Source organism: Coregonus lavaretus, assembly GCF_964263955.1.
Source record: "Coregonus lavaretus genome assembly, chromosome: 19".
NCBI classification, from domain to species: Eukaryota; Metazoa; Chordata; class Actinopteri; order Salmoniformes; family Salmonidae; genus Coregonus; species Coregonus lavaretus.
In genome coordinates, this window is record NC_140006.1 from 28,209,310 (window position 1) to 28,235,030 (window position 25,721).

At 41.6% G+C, this 25,721-nt stretch overlaps 1 protein-coding gene across 1 annotated transcript in view; it reads left to right on the forward strand.

Moving 5' to 3' along the window:
- LOC311146749 (pappalysin-2-like) overlaps positions 1 to 25,721 on the forward strand; it is a gene marked incomplete at its 5' end in the record, with an annotated part of 83,220 nt that overhangs the window by 51,748 nt on the left and 5,751 nt on the right. The window contains 11 exons of the mRNA XM_084183313.1: positions 2,078 to 2,274; positions 3,025 to 3,144; positions 3,469 to 3,604; positions 9,595 to 9,769; positions 14,248 to 14,419; positions 15,191 to 15,368; positions 17,235 to 17,448; positions 18,224 to 18,392; positions 18,520 to 18,652; positions 19,155 to 19,264; positions 20,652 to 20,723. Coding sequence (XP_084039439.1) covers positions 2,078 to 2,274; positions 3,025 to 3,144; positions 3,469 to 3,604; positions 9,595 to 9,769; positions 14,248 to 14,419; positions 15,191 to 15,368; positions 17,235 to 17,448; positions 18,224 to 18,392; positions 18,520 to 18,652; positions 19,155 to 19,264; positions 20,652 to 20,723 — 1,676 coding nt within the window. The remainder of the gene's footprint in view (positions 1 to 2,077; positions 2,275 to 3,024; positions 3,145 to 3,468; positions 3,605 to 9,594; positions 9,770 to 14,247; positions 14,420 to 15,190; positions 15,369 to 17,234; positions 17,449 to 18,223; positions 18,393 to 18,519; positions 18,653 to 19,154; positions 19,265 to 20,651; positions 20,724 to 25,721) is intronic.

Consider the following 25,721-nt stretch of genomic DNA (forward strand, 5'->3'; position numbering starts at 1 on the left):
TTCAGAACCACATTCCTGTAAAGCTTAGAGACAATCTAATGTTAAATACTGTTGAAGTAATATGGCTAAAGGTTCATCTGCCTCACCTAAAGCCCATTTTTGTGGGAAGCTGCTATAGACCACCAAGTGCTAACAGTCAGTATCTGGATAATATGTATTGATCACATCTTGACTGGTACTGTGTATATACAGTATATATTTACAAAAATATATATGATGGATTGGAAATTATGCAGACAATTACATTGATGGAAGCTACAATCTGTCTGCAATATTAAAGCTGATCTACCCCCTTAATTAAAAATTAATAAATAAACAAAATACTGTCATTTGTAGTCAGTCTGCGCTTAACTATGTCAATTTACCCAAACTACGCATTATGCATACAGTAATCTAATATAATTCAAAACAAAATCATGTGAACTCAAAGACTGAAACAACACTCACCCAGAGATGTGAATTGTGAAGGGTATTTTTCTTTCCTGAGGTAAGTTTACTACAGCTAGCTTGTTTGGATTTCCACAACAACACAATGCTGTCAAGCTGACACACTGCCTTGTCTCTGGTTTTCATTCAGAGACTTGGCAAGCTAAAAGTAGACATTGCACAGTAACAACAGCAAATGTCAACCTCACAGTTGTAGTGTTGCCTATAAATGTATCCACCATGCTGGGGGATTCTTTTATAAACTTCCTTTATCATCATGCTCTTAGTTAAAGCAATGTGTTTTCTTAAAATAAAATGTGTCATTTGGCACACAATATAAATCACAAGGAAGTAGTCCTAATGGTTACTGAGTAACTACGATAATTCAATGGATTTACATGATCTATTCTCACAAACTGTATTTCAGCAAATTGTCAAAGTAAGTGAAGGGGCACATTTTGTGTACGTCCCAAATGGCACCCCATTCACTTTATCATGCACTACTTTTGACCAGAGTAGAGGAGAGTAGGGTAGAGTATTACTTTAAATCCCAACTTGGCAAATTGATTTATCACCTCAAGCATCAGCAATGATTTTGGGGACAAGACAAGGATACATTATTATACACATAATAATAAAAAAGAAAATTAAGCTGTGCATTATAAAGGGAATAGGGTGCCATTTGGGACGCAACTTTTGTGAATGTATTACTCAGCTAGGACGTCAACAGCCCCTCAATTTTGTCAAGGGAGAAAAAAGAAAGCTATTCCATGAAGGTTCAGAGATGCCGTGACTGAAAGTGTTATATTTTCTTTGGGAATAAAAGGCATGACTAGCAGGAAAAAAACGATGGCAAAAAACGGATTCTAAATTGAACAGAATCATTGCACCATTCAAGATAGTGCCTCACTCTCACTCAGTCATGCACATATTTGTTTCCATGTTTGGGTATTCTGATGCTTGTCAAGTTAACTCCTACAACACAAGAATGGATTATGAAGTCAATGTATCTGAAGCATGAACATCAACTCGTATTATCCTGAAAGTGATATTGCTGTGACAAACAACTGAAGTAAAAACACATTTATCATTGTCACAGGTGTTGTTTTGTGTACTGTATATTATCGTCAGTGCACAATATCCAAACCACCTGCTATGATGATAATGTGGTTTGATTCCATATTGTCTAGACTTTTTATTTTTGAGACATAGTTCCTTGGATTAATTATGCCAATTCAACACCTTGTCAGTGACTAAACTATATCCTACCCAAACAGCTGTCTGTAACTAACAGGGCCAAATCCAGCCTCTGATGTTAAAGTTCACACATGATAAATGTTTTGTGTATTACATAATGCTTTGCTTTTTTATTTTCTGTCTGAACCATTGTCACACCTCTTTATTGAACTACATCTTTCCGGGAATGTTTTCTGATGACAGCATCTACTTATTGTAATACAATGCAATCCCCCCAGCAGACTGTTCATTTGGACTGAGTCCCAAATGGCACCCTATTCCATATATAGTGCACTACATTTGACCAGAGCCCTATGGGTCCTGTTTAAAAAGTAGTGCACTATGAAGGGAATTGGGTGCCATTTGGGACGCAAGCTTAGTCACCACATATCTTTGCCGCCATTGTTTCCGCCAGGTGAACCCAGCCTGTGCTACGTCTTTGAGGGTGATGGTGTGTGTGAGGAGTTTGAGAGGGGCTCCAGCATACAGGACTGTGGTTACTTCACCCCTCATGGGTACAGTGACCAGTGGGCCTCCACCGCAGCAGCCTCCCATCAGGACCAAAGCAGCTGCCCTGCCCTGGCAGCCACCGGAGAGCCCTCGCTTAGCAAGGTAGCAGTGCTTTCCTCTGCCCTGTCCTCCACCTCCTGGATACAATTGTTATCTTTCTGTAAATGTGACAGTATTGAGTGTTTTGAACGTTTGGTAACACTTTATTTGGATAGTCCCAAGTAGATGGTTTGTAGATGGTTTGTAGATGGTTAGTAGATGTAAATTTTTTATTTATGTATTGTTTAACCCCCTTTTTCTCCCCAATTGCGTGATATGCCATTGCGTTCCAATTACAATCTTGTCTCAACTCCCCAATGGGCTCGGGAGAGGCGAAGGTCGAGTCATGAGTCCTCCGAAACATGACCCGCCAAACCGCGCTTCTTAACACCTGCTCGCCTAACCCAGAAGCCAGCTGCACCAATGTGTCGGAGGAAACACTGTTCAACCGACGACCGAAGTCAGCTTGCAGGCACCCGCTCCCGCCACAAGGAGTCGCTAAAGCGTGATGTGCCAAGTAAAGCCCCCACCGGCCAAACCCTCCCCTAACCTGGACGACACTGGGCCAATTGTTCGCCGCCCTATGGGACTCCCGGTGTCAACAACATTTCAACTAACTGTCCACTAACCTTAACCCTAGCCCTAACCCTAACCCTTATTCTAAACCAAAGCCCTAACCGTAACGTTAGCAAGCATTTGCTCATGAACAGATAGTTTCTTGATAGTATAACCATCTGTATATCATGGGACTATCCAAATAAAGTGTGACCGAAGGTTTTAAATAATTACTGTACGATTCCCCTTGTATTAAAGCTGTGCAAGCCCCAGTACCTGGAGATGAATGAGAAGCCGTCACATGACATATGGGTTCCATGCACGGCCCAGTCGTACACTCAGACCTACTATGATGAGGAAGATACAGTATGGCTAAAGGTTGAGTACTCCAGTCCACCACAGAGGATGCATGGGGCACCTTTTTTTCCTTTATAGTGCACTACTTTTGACAAACTATTTATAACCCTCTCTAAAGTAATGTTCCAACAGTCATTTGTTATGCTTCACGGCACATATTTGTACTTTCTCCCAATTTGTCATGCCATGTTTGTCACAGTATTGTCATGCTTCTGTTGTCATACTTTCCCCGGTATCATTACCATGCAATCTAATTACCATTGAAGTAGGGGACATTCAGGAACTGATTATTGAACAGTTGAACTCATTGGGTTGTGGTCATAATAATTATAATTGTTTGCCCAGGTGGGATTTGCGCAACCTGGAGTCGCCGCGTCTGTCATCATCTATCTGGCCTCGGACGGAGCCTGGCCTGGAGAGCAGTGCAGGAAAACAGTCACCATCCAACTGTGTGATACTGGTGGCAGAAACCACTCCCTGGGTATGAACTTGAACTACCGACCCTCAAAGTATGTTTGCCTGTTCGTCTTAACAGACAAAAGAGCTGACTGACTGTTTGAATTAACATTTTCCAAGCAAAGATGCCTCAAGATGTCTTCACATATACAGTATGTAGGGTTAGGGTTATGGCTAGGGACATCTCAAGTCATGATGGCTGGATACAGTGATGACCATATGATATTTAAAAAGTGTACTGAGTAAGCGTCCATGTGTTATTCCTTTTTGGGGCTCCATCTGAGCATGACGTATGTTGTTTGTTGTTGAACGCTGAAAGCTGAACGAGAGACCACGTTTTATTGTTTTTATAAAGCTGACAGTGTTTTGATATACTTTTATTTTGGATACTGCGGCTCTGTTGGGCATAGTTGCTGTGAGCGCTGCTGTCTGTCCTGTGATCCTGCCAGATTCCACATAGGGGGAGAGACATGGAAGCCCAGCTAGCCTAGCTGGCTCGGCGGCCTTAAATGGAGGTCGCTATTGAACGTTTCCAGCGCTGCAGGAGCTGTGTTTACTTTGCTTTGTTCCGGGACAATGTGGACCGCGCTGACTTTCAATGTAGCAAATGCTTGCTTGCAGAGGACTACAGGGGCGAAGTGGCTACTCTTAGCAAGCAAGTAGCAAACCTACACAAGCTACTGGGGAATCCACGCCTGCCTACTTTTTCATTTTCTTCCACCCCAGTAGTCGGACGCTGCTCTGGTTTAGTGGAAGTGTCGCCGCCGTGTAGGCTCTCCACAGCCGACAGGCCGGTGCTCAGCAGGGATCCATCCGCGAAGGGGTCTCTCCCTTCCCTGGAGAACGGAGCTGTTCTCGACCCAACCAACCATCCATGGAGATACGTCACTCGCCGTGGAAACGGAAGAAAGCGTCCTCTGGCAACGGGGTCTCCTTGGAGATGTTAAGCCCGGACCTGACACAGACCAGAAACGGCTTTGCCGCCCTGGATCCAGAGGTTCCAGTGCCGTCTTCCTTAGGGGCTTCCCATTCAAGATCGGATCCGGAGGTACCTGCGTCTTCATCCTCTGATCTGTCTCCCTCTCCGGTGGCTTCTACCTCAGGTTCAGATCCTCAGAGCTCCCACCCTCATCAGACCGTGAGGCTGCCTGAGAGACCGGCCCATTCAACATCACCAGCTGTCATCATCGGCAGCTCTATAGTGAGAAACATCTCGATTCCCAATGCAAAAACCCTGTGCTACCCTGGAGCACGAGTACAGGACATCACAAAGCTGCTTCCGACTGTTCTACAACAGATACAGGGAGCTGACGCTGTCATAGTGCATGTGGGGTCAAACGACATCAGGAGGGCTATCTCAGAACATCTGAAAATTGATTTTAAAGAACTGATTTTAGCATTAAAAGACTCCAAAAAATGGCCAATCATTTCAGGTCCAGTACCATCGTTGGGCCGTGGGTGTGAAAGATTCAGCAGGCTACTGGCATTACACATCTAGCTAAAAGATTACTGTAGCTCTGTTGGAATCACTTTTATAGATAACTTTGACACCTTCTGGAAACAGAAGATACTCTACAGGAATGACGGAGTCCATCCAAATAATAATATAATATGCCATTTAGCAGACGCTTTTATCCAAAGCGACTTAGTCATGCGTGCATACATTTTTATGTATGGGTGGTGCCGGGGATTGAGGACCACATATCTTGACTCCTGGACTCTGTCCACGCATTTCAAGGCTATATTGAAACAATGACCCAAGACCAGCTCAGTTAATCCCTACCATTGTGGCAATGAGTCGTCATAAATGTACATTATCCTAGGGGCTTGGCAGACACAATGTAAGTAACTTAATTTATGTCCCCCTAATTGTCCTGAATACCTCTGTTGATCCTACAGCTATTGTGTGCAGTTGTTACGAACCCCGTGGCTTTAAACGTCTAGGGTGGATGGACAAGAGACCCGTAACATAATTCATGCAAATTAGAAGCGTGACATGGAACAGTGAGAACAAAAACTACACGACAACCATAAACTACCGTCAAACATAAAAGGTTTATTTTTGAACACACAGTAAAGGTTTGAGAAAAAGGGCTGAGCAGGACCCAAGAAATTTAACAATAGTGTAAACAAACCCTAAACTGATCTTGCCTGCTAAGCTACTGCTAATCATACAAAAATTACAGTGGGTGGTCCGCTCAGGTCTAACTAGTGTTTTTAGACAGTTTTCTTCCTACGGGTAATGTACGCCCAAGGGCAACTTGCTTAAATTCCCCTTTTCCCAGAAACACACAAAGTTACCAAACAGAGTAACCAGCAAATGAGTGAGTACACAAAACACCACAGTATCCATACTCACATACGGAAAATAGTCTAACAAAGTTACCAAACAGAGTAACCAGCAAATGAGTGAGTACACAAAACACAGGACACCACAGTATCCATACTCACATACGGAAATAGTCTCTAACAACAAACACAACTGACCGGCTTTTAAACAATGGGATGTGTGATTGAAAAACCAGAAACAGGTGGTGCAATGCAGAGGAATGTCCACTGATTGGTCCACCTCAGCAATCAGCAGACACCCCAACGACCACCAATCAGGAACATACAGGACACCTGTGATTAGGGCAGAAGGAGAGGAAAAACACAAAAAGACACAGGATACCTGTATCCGTAACAGCAGTAATCATGAGCCTATGAACCAGAGTTACACTGTTAGCACTGAGGCGGTGTGCCCTAGTAGGAAGACCATTGTGTGCAGCTCACCCTGCTCTATCAGCTCCAATATAAATAACATGAGCAAGTCTACTTCTGACAAGCTTCCCAGTAAAGCATTAAAAACAATCAAGCAACCCAGAAAAGTGCTAAAAATAGCCCATATTAACATATGCAGCCTGAGAAACAAGGTCCATGAAGTCAATCTGAAACTCACTTAGATAATACATTTGATGATACAGTGGTAGCCATACATGGTTATAACATCTACCGAAAATACAGAAATGCCAACGGGGGCAGTGTTGCGGTCTATATTTAGAACCACATTCCTGTAAAGCTTAGAGACGATCCTAATGTTAAATACTGTTGAAGTAATATGGCTACAGGTTCATCTGCCCCACCTAAAGCCCATTCTTGTGGGAAGCTGCTATAGACCACCAAGTGCTAACAGTCAGTATCTGGATAGGATGTGTGAAATGCTTAATAATGTAAGTGATATAAACAGAGAAGTATATTTTCTGGGTGACTTAAATATTGACTGGCTCTCATCAAGCTGCCCACTCAAAAAAAAACGTCAAACTGTAACCAATGCCTGCAACCTGGTTCAGGTTGTCAGTCAACCTACCAGGATATTTACAAACAGCACAGGAATTAAATCATCAACATGTATTGATCACATATTTACTAATGCTGCAGAAGTTTGCTTCAAAGCAGTATCCAAATCCATAGGATGTAGTGAACGCAATATTGTAGCCATATCTAGGAAAACCAAAGTTCCAAAGGCTGAGCCTAATGTAGTGTATAAGAGGTCATACAATACGTTTTGTAGTGATTCATATGTTGATGATGTAAAGAATATTTGCTGGTGTGTGGTGTGTAATGAGGAGCAACCAGACGCTGCACTTGACATATTTATGAACTTGCTTATTCCAGTTACTAATAAGCACACACCCATTAAGAAAATGACTGTAAAAACTGTTCAATCCCCTTGGATGATGAGGAATTGAAAAATTGTATGGTTGAGAGGGATGAGGCAAAAGGTATGGCAAATAAGTCTGGCAGCCCAACTGATTGGCAAACGTACTGTAAATTAAGAAATCATGTGACTAAACTAAAGAAAAATAAACTATACTATGAAATAAAAATAAATGATACAAAGAATGATAGTAAAAAGCTTTGGAGCACATTAAATGAAATTTTGTGGAAAAAGGCAAACTCGGCTCCATCATTCATTGAATCAGATTGCTCACTCATCACAAAACCCACTGATATTGCCAACTACTTTAAATGGCAAGATAAGCAAACTTAAGTATGACATGCCAGCAACAAACGCTGACACTACACATCCAAGTATATCTGACCAAATTATGAAGACAAGCATTGTACTTTGAATTCCGTAAAGTCAGTTTGGAAGAGGTGAAAAAATGGTTGTTGTCTATCAACAATGACAAGCCACCGGGGTCTGACAATCTGGATGGAAAATTACTGTGGATAATAGCAGACGATATTGCCACTCCTATTTGCCACATCTTCAATTTAAGCCTACTAGAAAGTGTGTGCCCTCAGGTCTGGAGGGAAGCTAAAGTCATTCCGCTACCTAAGAATAGTAAAGCCCCCTTTACTGGCTCAAATAGCTAACCAATCAGTCTGTTACAAAACTTAGTAAACTTCTGGAAAAAATTGTGTTTGACCAGATACAATGATATTTCACAGTAAACAGACAACAGACTTTCAGCATGCTTATAGGGAAGGACACTCAACAAGCACAGCACTTACACAAATGACTGATGATTGGCTGAGAGAAATTGATGATAAAATGATTGTAGGGGCTGTCATTTTAGACTTCAGTGCAGCTTTTGACATTACCGATCAGAGTCTGCTGCTGGAAAAACATATGTGTTATGGCTTTACACCCCCTGCTATAATGTGGATAAAGAGTTACAGAGGGTGTTCTTTAATGGAAGCCTCTCAAACATAATCCAGGTAGAATCAGGAATTCCCCATGGTAGCTGTTTAGGCCCCTTACTTTTTTCCATCTTTACTAACAACATGCCACTGGCCAGTGTGTCTATGTATGCGGATGACTCAACACTATACATGTCAGCTACTACAGCAACTGAAATAACTGCAACACCTAACAAAGAACTGCAGTTAGTTTCGGAATGGGTAGCAAGGAATAAGTTAGTCCTAAATATTTCCCAAACTAAAAGCATTGTATTTGGGACAAATCATTCACTAAACCCTAAAACTACATCTCGTAATGAATAATGTGGAAATTGAGCAAGTTGAGGTGACTAAACTGCTTGGAGTAACCCTGGATTGTAAACTGTCATGGTCAAAACATATTGATACAACAGCAGCTAAGCTAAGATGGGGAGAAGTCTGTCCATAATAAAGCGCTGCTCTGCCTTCTTAACAACACAATCAACAAGGCAGGTCCTACAGGCCCTAGTTTTGTCGCACCTACACTACTGTTCAGTAGTGTGGTCAGGTGCCACAAAGAGGGACTTGGGAAAATTGCAGTTGGCTCAGAACAGGGTAGCACGGCTGGCCCTAAAAAAGTACACGGAGAGCTAACATTAATGACATGCATGTCAATCTCTCATGGCTCAAAGTGGAAGAGAGATTGACTTCATCACTACTTGTTTTTGTAAGAGGTGTTGACAAGCTGAATGTACAGAGCTGTCTGTTTAAAATACTAGCACACAGCTCAGACACCCATGCATACCCCACAAGACATACCACCAGAGGTCTCTTCACAGTCCAGAACAGACTATGGGAGGCGCACAGTACTTTATAGAGCCATGACTACATGGAACTTTATTCCACCTCAGGTAACTGATGCAAGCATTAGAATCAGATTTTAAAAAACAGGTAAAAATACACCTTATGGAACAAATGGGACTGTGAAGAGACACACACAAAGGTACAGACACATGCATACGCACACATTGTGATATTGTTCTATGGTGGTATTAAACATGTTGTATTGTATATATGTAGTGGTGTAATAATGTTATATGATGTATTGTTTTATATTTTGTTTTATATGTACTTTATAAGTACTTTAATATGTTTGGACCCCAGGAGGAGTAGCTGCTGCCTTGGCAGCAGCTAATGGGGATCCCTAATAAATACAAAATACAAAAATCTCAATTTCTCTCTCCGCAATTCCTCGCATCCCATCTCCTCGTCTCCTTCTCAACTGTAGTTGACATTCTTGTCCAATATATTTTGAGAAGAAGATGAGGAATCGAGGAAAGATTCATTGAAAAAGGGCCTGTCTGTCCTCAGGTTCCTTTGAGCTGTCGTGCCAGCAGAATCCCCTGGTGGTGAACGTGACACACAACCTGAGTCAACCCTTCTTCCTGACCACCGCTGTCATCCTCAACTTCTCCTCGCCCTTCGTTGCCGTGACGGGAGTCGCTCTGCGCACGTCGTGTCACTTCAGCGCCTTTGCCCTTACTGGGTGCGCTGAGGGTGGGGTCTCATAGGGCTTCCACATGCACACACACACACATACATACATGCACATGCATGCATGCACATACGTACACTACCGTTCAAAAGTTTGGGGTCACTTAGAAATGTCCTTGTTTTCCATGAAAACATACATGAATTGAGTTTGAATAGGAAATATAGCAAAATGAATAGGAAATTAAGTAATTGACAAGGTTAGAAATAATGATTTGATGATTGTGTCCTTTAAACTTTGCTTTCATCAAAGAATCATCCATTTGCAGCAATTACAGCCTCGCAGACCTTAGGCATTCTAGTTGTCAATTTGTTGAGGTAATCTGAAGAGATTTCACCCCATGCTTCCTGAAGCACCTCCCACAAGTTGGATTGGCTTGATGGGCACTTCTTACGTACCATACGGTCAAGCTGCTCCCACAACAGCTCAATAGGGTTGAGATCCGGTGACTGTGCTGGCCACTCCATTATAGACAGAATACAAGGCGACTGCTTCTTCCCTAAATAGTTATTGCATAGTTTGGAGCTGTGCTTTGGGTCATTGTCCTGTTGTAGGAGGAAATTGGCTCCAATCAAACGCCGTCCACAGGGTATGGCATGGCGTTGCAAAATGGAGTGATAGCCTTCATTCTTCAAGATCCCTTTTACCCTGTACAAATCTTCCACTTTACCACCACCAAAGCACCCCCAGACCATCACATTGCCTCCACCATGCTTGACAGATGGCATCAAGCACTCCTCCAGCATCTTTTCATTTGGTCTGCGTCTCACAAATGTTCTTCTTTGTGATCCGAACACTTCAAACTTCGATTCGTCTGTCCATAATACTTTTTTCCAATCTTCCTCTCTCCAGTGTCTGTGTTCTTTTGCCCATCTTAATCTTTTCTTTTTATGGGCCAGTCTGAGATATGGCTTTTTCTTTGCAACTCTGCCTAGAAGGTCAGCATCCCAGAGTCGCCTCTTCACTGTTGACGTTGAGACTGGTGTTTTTCGGGTACTATTTAATGAAGCTGCCAGATAAGGACCTGTGAGGCATCTGTTTCTCAAACTAGACACTCTAATGTAGTTGTCCTCTTTCTCAGTTGTGCACCGGGGCCTCCCTCTCCTCTTTCTATTCTGGTTAGAGCCAGTTTGCGCTGTTCTGTGAATGGAGTAGTACACAGCATTGTACGAGATCTTCAGTTTCTTGGCAATTTTTTGCATGGAATAGCCTTCATTTCTCAGAACAAGAATAGGCTGATGAGTTTCAGAAGAAAGTTATTTGTTTCTGGCCATTTTGAGCCTGTAATCGAACCCACAATTGCTGATGCTCCAGATACTCAACTAGTCTCAAGAAGGCCAGTTTTATTGCTTCTTTAATCAGCACAACAGTTTTCAGCTGTGCTAACATAACTGCAAAAGGGTTTTCTAATGATCAATTAGCCTTTTAAAATGATAAACTTGGATTAGCAAACACAACGTGCCATTGGAACACAGGACTGATGGTTGCTGATAATGGGCCTCTGTACACCTATGTAGATATTCCATAAAAAAATCAGCCGTTTCCAGCTACAATAGCCTTTTACAATATTAACAATGTCTACACTGTATTTCTGATCAATTTGATGTTATTTTAATGGACAAAAAAATTGCTTTTCTTTCGAAAACAAGAACATTTCTAAGTGGCCCCAAACCTTTGAACGGTAGTGTACATGTACAGGCACATACAGTGAGGGAAAAAAGTATTTGATCCCCTGCTGATTTTGTACGTTTTCCCACTGACAAACAAATGATCAGTCTATAATTTTAATGGTAGGTTTATTTGAACAGTAGGAGACAGAATAACAACAAAAAAATCCAGAAAAACGCATGTCAAAAATGTTATAAATTGATTAGCATTTTAATGAGGGAAATAAGTATTTGACCCCTCTGCAAAACATGACTTAGTACTTGGTGGCAAAACCCTTGTTGGTAATCACAGAGGTCAGATGTTTCTTGTAGTTGGCCACCAGGTTTGCACACATCTCAGGAGGGATTTTGTCCCACTCCTCTTTGCAGATCTTCTCCAAGTCATTAAGGTTTCGAGGCTGAGGTTTGGCAACTCGAACCTTCAGCTCCCTCCACATATTTTCTATGGGATTAAGGTCTGGAGACTGGCTAGGCCTCTCCAGGACCTTAATGTGCTTCTTCTTGAGCCACTCCTTTGTTGCCTTGGCCGTGTGTTTTGGGTCATTGTCATGCTGGAATATCCATCCGCGACCCATTTTCAATGCCAAGATCCTCCCATGTAGTTCTGGGCTGATTCCTCACCGTTCTCATGATCATTGCAACTCCACGAGGTGAGATCTTGCATGGAGCCCCAGGCCGAGGGAGATTGACAGTTATTTTGTGTTTCTTCCATTTGCGAATAATCACACCAACTGTTGTCACCTTCTCACCAAGCTGCTTGGCGATGGTCTTGTAGCCCATTCCAGCCTTGTGTAGGTCTACAATCTTGTCCCTGACATCCTTGGAGAGCTCTTTGCTCTTGGCCATGGTGGAGAGTTTGGAATCTGATTGATTGATTGCTTCTGTGGACAGGTGTCTTTTATACAGGTAACAAACTGAGATTAGGAGCACTCCCTTTAAGAGTGTGCTCCTAATCTCAGCTCGTTACCTGTATAAAAGACACCTGGGAGCCAGAAATCAGAGGGGGTAAAATACTTATTTCCCTCATTAAAATGCAAATCAATTTATAAATTGTTTGACATACGTTTTTCTGGATTTTGTTGTTGTTATTGTTGTCTCTCACTGTTCAAATGAACCTACCATTAAAATTATAGACTGATAATTTCTTTGTCAGTGGGCAAACGTACAAAATCAGCAGGGGATCAAATACTTTTTTCCCTCACTGTATGTGTACACACACACTGTTAGTCAGGCATACACACCCATATACCAACACATAAAATAGCACACACACGCACACACACATACGCAACACATCAAATCAAAGCAACTAAAATATTATTGGTCACATACACATTTCTTAGCAGATGTTATTGCGGGTGTAGCGAAATGCTTGTGTTCCTAGCTCCAACAGTGCAGACTATCTAACATTTCACAACAATACACACAAATCTAAAAGTAAACATTGCTCGTCCTAATATTTATATAATTCTTAATTCCATTAAGAATTATATAGATATTAGGACGCGAAATGTCGGAGTGGCATTGACTAAAATACAGTAGAATAGAATACAGTATATACATATGAGATGAGTAAAGCAGTATGTAAACATTATTAAAGTGACTAGTGTTCCATTATTAAAGTGACCAGTGATTCCATGTCTATTTACAGTGCATTCGGAAAGTATTCAGACACCTTTACTTTTTCCACATTTTGTTACGTTACAGCCTTATTCTAAAATTGATTAAATATTTTTTTCCTCATCAATCTACACATAATACCCCATAATGACAAAGTGAAAACAAGTTTTTAGACATTTTTGCAAATTTATTCAAAATTAAAAACAGAAATATCTGATTTACATAATTATTCAGACCCTTTGCTATGAGATTCGAAATTTAGCTCAGATGCATCATGTTTCCATTGATCATCCTTGAGATGTTTCTGCAACTTCATTGGAGTCCACCTGGGCTACATTTAATTGATTGGACATGATTTGGAAAGGAATTTCTGCAGCATTGAAGGTCCCCAAGAACACAGTGGTCTCCATCATTCTTAAATGGAAGAAGTTTGGAACCACCAAGACTCTTCCTAGAGCTGGCCGTCCGGCCAAACTGAGCAATCGGGGGAGAAGGGCCTTTGTCAGGGAGGTGACCAAGAACCCGATGGTCACTCTGACAGAGCTCTAGAGTTCCTCTGTGGAGATCGGAGAAACTTCCAGAAGGACAACTATCTCTGCAGCACTCCACCAATCAGGCCTTCATGGTAGAGTGGCCAGACGGAAGCCACTCCTCAGTAAAAGGCACATGACAGCCCACTTGGAGTTTGCCAAAAGGCACCTAAAGGACTCAGACCATGAGAAACAAGATTCTCTGGTCTGATGAAACCAAGATTGAACTCTTTGGCCTGAATGCCAAGCGTCACATCTGGAGGAAACCTGGCACCATCCCTACGGTGAAGCATGGTGGTGGCAGCCTCATGCTGTGGGGATGTTTTTCAGCGGCAAGGACTGGGAGACTAGTCAGGATCGAGGGAAAGATGAACGGAGTAAACTACAGAGAGATCCTTGATGAAAACCTGCTCCAGAGTGCTCAGGACCTCAGACTGGGGCGAATGTCAAGAGGTCTAAATACTTTCCGAATGCACTGAATATAGGGCATCAGCTTCTAAGGTGCAGGGTTGAGTAATAATCGTGTACACGCACACTGAGTGTTCTATGTGATACCATGTCTGTTGAGGATTCAAATAATCAACATTACTCAGCTCATACTTTTCCCTCTGTGTTTCTTCTCTCCCTCTGTGTGTGTGTGATCGTGGTGGCCCAGCTGTTCACGGCGGCCCTGCCAGATGGACACATGCAGTCGTCCTCAGTTGGAGCATGCCTCTATCACCTGCAGCCCCGGGACAGAGAGGACTGAGACCACTCACTGCACTGTCCACTGTCATCGAGGTTTCACCCTCGCTGTTCTCAGTGGCAAGGGCAATCCACCCTTTCAGGTAAGCACAACACTAGGATTAGACTAGGGTCTTACCCCATCAGGTAAGCACAACACTAGGATTAAACTAGGGTCTTACCCCATTAGGTAAGCACAACACTAGGATTAGACTAGGGTCTTACCCCATCAGGTAAGCACAACACTAGGATTAGACTAGTGTCTTACCTCATTAGGTAAGCACAACACTAGGATTAGACTAGGGTTTTACTCCATCAGGTAAGCACAACACTAGGATTAGACTAGGGTCTTACCCCATCAGGTAAGCACAACACTAGGATTAGACTAGGGTCTTACCCCATCAGGTAAGCACAACACTAGGATTAGACTAGGGTCTTACCCCATCAGGTAAACACAACTCTAGGATTAGACTAGGGTCTTACCCCATTAGGTAAGCACAACACTAGGATTAGACTAGGGTTTTACCCCATCAGGTAAGCACAACTCTAGGATTAGACTATGGTCTTACCCCATCAGGTAAACACAACCCTAGAACTTCCAGAAATCATTATATTTTTAAGAAACTGTGCATTATAGAAATCATATATAAAGTATATATTATAAGCCCCCTACACTTTATCCCCCTACACATCAATTTGAGAGCATTTGAAAGTAACATGAAACAGTACTAGCCTCAAATGACTGTCGAGATATAGATCGTAGAGGAACTATTACAAGTAGCAGCAGTAGTATACAGTATATTTGTATTACTGTAGTAGTATTCCATAGCCCATCATGACTGTGTAATGGTAATTTATTCATCTTCCATTGAAAGCGAGAAACAACGCTTCAGTGTGTAAATGGAGCATGGGACCGTGTTGTGAGCTGTCAGCCAATCGACTGTGGGCCCCCTGACCAGTCTCACGTCTACTTCGCTGTCTTCAGCTGCCCTTGGGGAACAACATTTCGCAAGCAGTGCTCTTTTACCTGCAATTCCCCCGCCATGCTTCAGGGTATGTATGGTCAACAGTACAGATTTAATGATACAAATTTACATGCATTGCTTTGTATTCATAACAGTTTATAGGTTTAGAAGATTATAGGTCCATTTATCATTTTCATGAAGTGGAAAGTTGATATTCATTCACTCATTTACACAACATGAATGGCACATTCTAACATTTTCTCAGAGAAATTAACTTGACCATGAGGCTGTCATTGCTGTTTTAGTTTTTACCTGAGGGATCTCAGTCTATACTCTTAGAAAGAAAGGTGCTATCTAGAACCTTAATGGGTTCTTCGGCTTTCCCCATAGGAGAACCCTTTGAAGAACCCTTTTTGATTCCAGGTTAAACCCTTTTGGGTTCCATGTAGAGCTCTTTTCACAGAGGGTTCTACATGGAACCCAAAAGGGTTGTACCTGAAACCAAAAAGGGTTCTACCTGGAACCAAAAACGGTTCTCCTATGGGTACAGCTGAAGAACCCTTTTGGAACCCTTTTTTCTACGAGTGTATTACCTCATGTTGGTTGGGTACACAGAGGGGCTTGGAGTCTAGCCTGATGTGGCATCATGGCGTAGGAGTGTGTCTGTGTTGCTCTGCTCTAACCTATTAGAGGTTGTTGTGAGGCGAGGCTGTTCAGCCGGCCCTGGGACTGAGCTGAACAGCTTGGCAGTTGGTCTTGGCTGGCGTCCAGTGGACGGAGGCCCTAGGCTTTGTGTAAATAGGAAAGTAGCATGCAGCCATAGCTGGTTGCTGACAGGTGGGGATAGGAAATAAGGCAAACAAGAGAGGGTTTCTAACTCTGGAGTCGCCAGCAGGGCCGACTGGGGCTCATGCTGGCAAGAACATGCTGGCTTAGAGCTCGCCTGCCATTTCATTTACCTCAGGGCCCTGGCTTCTAGCTTCTACTACAGGGTTTTACTCCTGGCTTCTAGGTTCTACTCCAGGTCTTTTACTCCTGGCTTCTAGCTTCTACTACAGGGTTTTACTCCTGGCTTCTAGGTTCTACTCCAGGTCTTTTACTCCTGGCTTCTAGGTTCTACTACAGGGTTTTACTCCGAGGTCACTCACTCACACGATCGCTACCCAAAGTTGTTATTGACAACATAACGCTTTCTCTTCCGAAGCTTAGATAGATGGCAAATCCCAACAGAGTATACCAAACATAACATTACATCTACATTTTAGTCATTTAGCAGACGCTCTTATCTAGAGCGACTTAGAGTTAGTGAGTGCATACTGGCCCCCCGTGGGAATCGAACCCACAACCCTGGCGTTGCAAGCGCCATGCTCTACCAACTGAGCTACAGGGGGTGGCTCAATATTAGGAACACCTTCCTAATATTGAGTTGCCCCCCACCCCCCTCTCACAGGGATGCTGGCCCATCCTCAAATACACTACAAGTTTTACATTTCCTACACTGCCAGAATGTTCTCCTGCAACAGGGTGGTCAAATTAAGATCCCACATCTGTATTGGATTTTGATAATGATTGCAACACTAGAGCAAAGCTTAAAGACCTTATAAAACTTTAAACCATGTCAAAGATTCATTACATTTTATAGACCAATAAAATGAACACAACTTTTAGAGTATTATGATGGCATATACATACCAACATAACCTTGTGTGGGGGCATTAGATAATTGAGCTTTACGCACCGGCAGGTATGGACACATACGGTACATTTGATTATATTGAAATCACTAATAGTCCCCAAACTCACCTTCTCTCTTAGCAATTGAACAAAGGGACTGATTCCAGATGTCAGATTCATTAAGAGTGTTAATAACAAACCTCTACTCATCATTACAATTGTATTATATACAATTCTGTGTGAGGTTTGAATTGATTGTGTGCCTTTATTTGTCTTGCAGGGGACAGTGATAGGTTGGTGTGCCTAGGTGATGGTCTATGGTCCTTCCCTGAAGCCTACTGTAAGATAGAGTGCCCAGAACCTCCTACAGTACCCAATGCCAAGCTCCTAGTGCCCCAGTGCGGTGGTACAGGACATGATGTGGGTACCGTATGCCGTTACAAATGTAACCCAGGTTACTATGTTACGGGCAGCCTAAACACAAAGTCAAGAAAGTGAGTAATGTGTTATGTATCACTTTTCTTTTGCTCCATAAATGTGTTATAGAACCGTGTTAATAGCTGCTATTTTATGTAACAAGGAACAATGAATGCATCACATATTTCCCCCACGGCTCCTGAGTTTAAATAGCCCAATTCGTAGATTTAAATGTATTTTTAGATCCATCAACCTTGCGTACCTGTGTACGGTTTCTAAGCATAGCAACATAAACCTCCAATAAATTCCATACCAATGGTTACTTTCCTCATTACTGTTTTTCAGTTGAATTAATTGGGTAACTTCGCCTCATTATCGATGTAATTCACGTGTTTCTAATGACATGGTTTCCCATTAGTAAGCGGCTGGTGCGAATTTATTTCCTCCCTTTGTTGGTATCAGCATTATCCCTTGACTATTGGGCAATATTGTCTGTCAAAGACAATGTTCTTGAATCTAGCTGGACCTTCTAAGACTGCTCAACATGTTCTACAGGACCAACTGCATGTACAAACTAATATGATAACAGAATATTTGCACCTGGACTTCTTTATGAGTTTTTCAACTCACTTTTAAGATGTGTGAACGTCTTAAGCACCTCTAATGAGTTATTATTAATGCAATGTGCTAAAATCCAAAAGCACTATAAAAATGAGTTTAAATGATCTTGTTTATTATTACCTTTGACATGTTTTAAATTAAATTTGAAACAACACAATTGTGTGTGTGTGTGTGCGTGCGTGCGTGCGTATGTGTGTCTGCATGTGTGTTGTGTGTGTGTTGCGTCCCCAGGAGGTTTCTGAAGGTGGAGTGTGTAGAGGGGGGACAGTGGGAGGAGGGGGGCTGTGAACCCGTTCCCTGTCCATCTCTGCTTGCTGTCTTTGAGGGTATGTACACCTGCACCAATGGCAGGCACTACAACAGCCTCTGTACCCTCCAGTGTCCCCACGCCTCGGAAAACGTAAGGCTTTAGCTCTCTTTACATTAAACTAAAGATGCGATATAGGTCCACTGTCTGAGCTTAAACATCATCCCATTCCATTAATAAAGGACTATCTTATTCATTCAGTTTTTATCTCTCCTGACAGCACACGATTCGCTGTACTAAAGATGGTAGGTGGACAGAGGAGTTCACCATGTGTACAAGGTTAGCTGGAGCCTGCCCACCTCTGCATGATGTCAATCAGGTTCAGTTTGCCTGTGACGAGGGCTTCAATGTTGGTAAGTCTCCTCTCAACTTCTCCAGCTTGAGGACACTCCTCATTACACTTACAGTAGTACTTTAGTGTAGTAATGTACTGCAGTGTTTTGTACTGTAGTAATCCATAGACTGTCAGTATTATTTTAAAGACATAATGCATTGCATCCTTCTGTTGGTATTTGTTTGGTCTGAAAGTTTCTACGATGTAACAGAACGTGTTTTAACATCTCATGATTATGTAATACTATACTTTAAAATATATATATATATATATTTTGCCCCAGACATAAGTATTCTTAATTGTTTAGATATTGTGAATTGTATTGCGTTGTGTAGTATCCCAGAAGGCATTGGAAAATTAAACAGAGCCATAGCAGGTAGCAGGTGGTAAAACACTTTGCAAGCCGAACTGCCAAGCTGTTGAACCACAGATGACTAGTCTCAACTTTTTTTATTTGCACATGAATAAATTCAACAGATGCAAATCAGGGTAGAAGGAAAGCTTACTTTGTATCACTGCAGGTGCAGTTTGTTACCCAACATGCAGTGCGGCCTTGCATGACCCAGTGGTTTTAGACAATGGCACCACAGCAGACAGCGTCAAGCACTGGATGCAGCCAGGCAGGGTTCAGGTAAGGTGTTTGACTGACGCAAACGTTGTGACGCTTTTTTATTTACTGAATGTTATTTGCATTGGCTGATATCCCCTTTGTGTAACCTTAGAGCTTCACAAACAGGTCTTTGGCTTGCTGAAATGATTCATTTGGATGAATAATGGACTAAAACATATGGTTGTCTCTCCTTCATATTGAGCTTTTCCTGCAAAAAAGCTCAATTTGCAGCTTATTTTACTGAATGTATTAATATTATTCAATATAAACAACCAAGTGCAAGCTTCCTGCTTCTTTCCTGCTAAGTTAGGACACTGTTAGCCTCACTGTGAACTCTGTAATGATCAAATGTTTATTGTGATTTCTGCAAGATTTACATACATATGGCAAATTATGATGGTATAAAGAATCGGATGGACCAAAAAAAGTTATATGTGACATCAGAGCTTACTATTATAAATAGGCGCCTTTCATCAAGAATCTGTGGAACACGCAATCATCACGGTGGAATGTCAAGGAATTTCAATGATATGTCAGAGTGAAATGTACTGTTGTTTTCTTAAGAAGGGCAACCTGCCCAATATCATCTCAAAGGATCGCTTCGACATGAACGCTTGTGTAAACAGCCCTATCATTTGACCCTCTATTGCCCTCAAACTGAACTCTGGACCTCGAAGCTGTTCTGCTGCATTTTTTCATTGATCCCCTCAAATCAGGGACTGATTTAGACCTGGGACACCAGGTGTGTGCAATTCATTATCAGGTAGAACAGAAAACCAGCAGGCTCCAGACCTCGTAGGGTAAGAGTTGAGTACCCCTGCTCTATTGGGTGGCCCTTCACTGAGCCAGCAGACCTAACTGCCTTAGGGCCAAATAGTTTGGCACTGATTTTGATAACTTGAGCTGTATTATTGGCACGTCATCGTGATCCAAGGCATTATGTTTGCTTGAATCTACATGGGAATCATGACTGTATCCCTTAACCAGACAACTTTTGGGACACAAAGGAGTATCCTGTTACTCCTACAGTCTTTGTCAGTCAATCAATATGATTAGTACACTGTCGTTCAAATTAAGGTAGAAAGAAAATGCCAAAGACCATTATGAGAACTCGAGATGACAGTGCCATTTTGGCTGGATCACTTCATAACACCAAATATGGGCTTGTTGACTAAATGTTTTTGGATTGGTCGGAGCAATAGTGTAAAGATAGAGCTGGATGTAAAGTTAGAGATCTTTATCAAGTGTAGTCATTGACATTTTGTATCAACAAAAAGAATGTCCAGTGTACAGACATACTATCTCCTGTAAGCCTAGTTTAACTTAAATTGGTTTAGATCTATAGAGCTTGATGTTGATATAGATACGGATGACTAATTACAGCATCTCAATTAATGCTACATTACAGGACATCGTCTGCACAGGAATGATGAGGTGGCATCCTGACCCCGAACTCATCCAATGTATCCAGTCATGTGAGGTGAGTGTTCTATCATAGGTAAAAATGCCACCAGGGATAGGGGGACATGTGCCCCCCAATATTCAGAACAGATCAATTCGTCCTGTAATGTAACATTTCTTTAAAATAAACAAATACAAATGTTTTGGTTGGGGGGCACCAGCCAAAACACGTCAGATAGCATATAGCATATGAACACATCATAAGCAATGGCAAAATGTATAGAAACTCGTCCAGTATACGTTGACGTCATTTTGGACGGAAGCTATAGAGATTGGTAAGAAATGACACTTCTGTAGCCAAATATCTTATCAATATATTTTTTTAAGTGTTAAATGACCTGCTATCCTGGTGCGTTAATCACTTATTCAGTTTAAAGCCGTTATTGTTGCGTTATTGCCCATTGGTTGAACTCAAATTGCTATAGGGCTGGCCCACGTGGGGGGAAATGTAGGGAAAATGGCACAGCACAGCTTCAAGAAAAACAGTCGCTTTCAAACTAGGGATTTCGTGGCTAATTGAGGAAAGATAGTAATTCTGCTCATAGATTATGCATGTATGAACTACACATTCACATATCCAGCACAAAGCAGGAGGTTAAAACATATTTAGAAGTCGGCAAAGTTCCATAGTGTTTCTTTAAATAGTCTAATTTTACAATACCTTGAGAGGTTACTGTAACTTGAAGTTTTACATTTGCCAGACATACATTTACATTTTTCGGGTTTGTTTTGAACCGCTAAACATGACTTTACATTTGAGAATGAATTTAGAAGAGAACAGAATTAGTGAGCGAGCTCTGAGGAAGTCCCAATCAGGAAGTGATAATGTGTGCCCTTGAGCAAGGCAGTTAACCCCGAACAACAACTGCTCCCCGGGCGCCATCGGACGTCGATTAAGGCAGCCCCCCGCACCTCTCTGATTCAGAGGGGTTGGGTTAAATGCCGAAGACACATTTCGGTTGAATGCATTCAGTTGTGCAACTTACTAGGTATCCCCTTTCCTTTCCCTTCCCAAAACATGAACGGTTTGTGCTATGGAATTTTTTTGTTTGTTGTTTCTTTCACTTAGCATTAAACTTGGCCAGTCGGCTCTCTCTCCGAGTGTAACCCCTTCCTTCACTCTAACAGGATGTTTAGGTTTAATCTATAACCATGTGTGGCTTTTAAGTTGAAAGACTGTTTTCGTGGGGTATCTCCACCCTTGGTGTTGCTAATGATGAACTTAGTCCACATTTGTTCTGGTATTGTCAAACGTACTGAGTCATCCTGGAAACAATTGCATTGTGTTAATTTCTGTTTCTTCAAAATATTTTTGTGTGAATGGAAACAGTTGTGTGGAATAGAATCCCAAAATAACCCCCTTTCGACAGAAGCCAGGAAAATGAGTAAACAGCCAGGTTGTCTATCTGACAGTTGATATATTTATTCGCTGCTGTAACTCAAATAGCTCAGCAAGCAACTAGTCTACTGTAGGAATTACAGCATACTAAAACAATGGATTTTTCAAAAGAGAAAACACCATGGTTTTGGAGAAAAGTCGGCCTCCCCTCCAAAGTCTGCTCGTGCAGACACGGCACCATTAACACCTGTCGTGACGTGACTTACTTTAATGTATGACTGTTATTTATCGAATCCCCTAACTATGATTAATTGTCACTCGATTAAATTAATCATGTAACAATTAACTCATTAGGAATTTGGGGCACCACGGAAGAAGTTGTTTAACGAGTTACCATCTCCCGAATTAAACTCTTAGAAGATATATACAGTTGAAGTCGGAAGTTTACATAGACTTAGGTTGGAGTCACTAAAACTCGTTTTTCAACCACTCCACAAATGTCTTGTTAACAAAGTATAGTTTTGGCAAGTCGGTTAGGACATCTACTTTGTGCATGACACAAGTAATTTTTCCAACAATTGTTTACAGACAGATTATTTTACTTATAATTCACTGTATCACAATTTCAGTGGGTCAGAAGATTACATACACTAAGTTGACTGTGCCTTTAAACAGTTTGGAAAATTCTAGAAAATGATGTCATGGCTTTAGAAGCTTCTGATAGGCTAATTGACATCATTTGAGTCAATTGGAGGTGTACCTGTGGATGTATTTCAAGGCATACCTTCAAACTCAGTGCCTCTTTGATTGACATCATGGGAAAATCTAAAGAGATGAGCCAAGACCTCAGAACAAAATCTGAGTCTGGTTCATCCTTGGGAGCAATTTCCAAACGACTGAAGGTACCACTTTCATCTGTACAAACAATAGTACGCAAGTATAAACACCATGGGACCACGCAGCCATCATACCGTTCAGGAAGGAGACGCATTCTGTCTCCTAGAGGTTAACGTACTTTGGTGCGAAAAGTGCAAATCAATCCCAGAACAACAGCAAAGGACCTTGTGAAGATGCTGGAGGAAACAGGTACAAAAGTATCTATATCCACAGTAAAATGTGTCCTATATCGACATAACCTGAAAGGCCGCTCAGCAAGGAAGAAGCCACTGCTCCAAAACCATCATAAAAAAGCCAGACTACGTTTGCAAATGCACATGGGGACAAAGATCATACTTTTTGGAGAAATGTCCTCTGGTCTGATGAAACAAAAATAGAACTGTTTGGCCATAATGACCATTCCCTGTAGCTCAGTTGGTAGAGCATGGCTCTTGCAACGCCAGGGTTGTGGGTTCGTTTCCCACGGGGGGGGGGGGGCAGTATGAAAATGTAAAATGTTATGTTTGGAGGAAAAAGGGGTAGGCTTACAAGCCGAAGAACACCATCCCAACCGTGAAGCATGGGGTGGCAGCATCATGCTGTGGGGGTGTTTTGCTGCAGGAGGTTCTGGTGCACTTCACAAAATAGATGGCATCATGAGGAAGGAAAAATATGTGGATATATTGAAGCAACATCTCAAGACATCAGTCAGGAAGTTAAAGCTTGGTCGCCAAATGTGTCTTCCAAATGGACAATGACCCCAAGCATACTTCCAAAGTTGTGGCAAAAAAGCTTAAGGACAACAAAGTCAAGGTATTGGAGTGGCCATCACAAAGCCCTGACCTCAAGCCTATAGAACATTTGTGGGTAGAACTGAAAAAGCGTGTGAGAGTACAAACCTGGCCTACAAACCTGACTCAGTTACACCAGCTCTGTCAGGAGGAATGGGCCAAAATTCACCCAATTTATTGTGGGAAGCTTGTGGAAGGCTACCTGAAATGTTTGACCCAAGTTAAACAATTTAAAGGCAATGCTACCAAATACTAATTGAGTGTATGTAAACTTCTGACCCACAGGGAATGTGATGAAATAAATAAAAGCTGAAATAAATCATTCTCTCTACTATTATTCTGACATTTCACATTCTTAAAATAAAGTGGTGATCCTAACTGACCGAAGACAGGGAATTTTTACTAAGATTAAATGTCAGGAATTGTGAAGAACTGAGTTTAAATGTATTCGGCTAAGGTGTATGTAAACTTCCGACTTCAACTGTATGTTATATATCGATAACAGTCACTTATCAAATAATTACCTCTTATCAGTCTCATTCTGAACGTCGCATAATCCTTGAACCTGCAATAACCCTAACCTCATTGATGAATCAGCAATACACAAATTGGCTTAATTATTTATTTACTAACTAACTAAATAATAACACAATACAACACAGGTTATTGATTACTACAGAGGACCACATAGCTTGGCTCCTGGACTCTGTCCATGCATTTCAAGGCTATATTGAAACAATGACTTATCAATTGACCCAAGACCATAAATAAATCTGGTGCAACCAATTACCTTCACGTCTGCTGGTCTTGTAGAGTATCAACCATTTTAAGCCGTGGGCTTCCTGGTCTGAGGTGAATTTCGTCACAAGGCTTTTTATGCACTCAGGGTAAAATGGGCGATCCATCATGTTTGTACTCATCTGGGCGTGGCCACTGACTGAGAACAAATCAATATGGAAAACAATCATCTCATCTAGAATGCTAAAATCACATTGTTATCTTCACAAAAGTATTATTATACTTAATCATTTGTTTTATACAACAATTAGATGCAAACCTCATAAATGGAAAGTGTACACCCCCAGAGATACAGTTCTGTTGTTCCACCGTCTTTAATGACATCACAACATAGTAACGAATTTGACATGATTGTTCTTTAAGTCCCCACCAACCATTTCTCACATTCTTTTAAGTAGGAATATTGTTTCATTATCCACTTTTGGATGTTGGAGTCTTGGCGGGAAGACTTCCTTTGTCTCACAGGGAAATTCCCTCACCCAATACTGCATGGCACGGAAAATAAAGTTTCTGCAAAGAATTTACGACCGGTCATAAAACTGGCCCCCAGGAAAGGGGGTATTCAAACCTTTGCCTAGCCAGCATCTTTGATCCTCAGACCATGAGGGCAAGTCATGACACACCTTTAAACTTGGTACATTAAACTGACACCGTAATCCAGCAGACATCAGAGTTCCAAGTATGTTCTAAGAGGGGGTACTATTAAATTTACTGACAGTTTACACAGGGCCCTTAGAAGTGGGGAGGTCTCTCTCTGCCTTATTTCCCAGATTCCTGGAGCACTCTGTGGAAGTCCGATCCATCAGTCTGATCTACGACCCCTTATCACCTTTTAAATTCCATTAATGGCAGCTTTATCAAATAAAAAACAATCACTCACAAGTGGAAAAGTCATGCCTCTTTCTTACGTTATTGAGAACATTTGGGTGATAAGAAAGGTGTGGGGAAATGTTGATAGAAATGGGCATTTGGACGAGTCAAGCAAGTGTGTCTGCTTTGAATTTATTTTACAGAAAGCATGGGTGTTCATACTGTTGATGTTACAGTATTTGTTATTGTCTTGATTTATACCAAAAGGGGTCAAGTTAGTGATGTTAGATCATTAAAGGACTTTTAAGATTTAAATAGTCTAACTGATTTTACTTATTTAACCAATGTTAAAGGGTCATGTTAAAGATACATTACAACCAGAAGCAAAAATATACTACTTTCA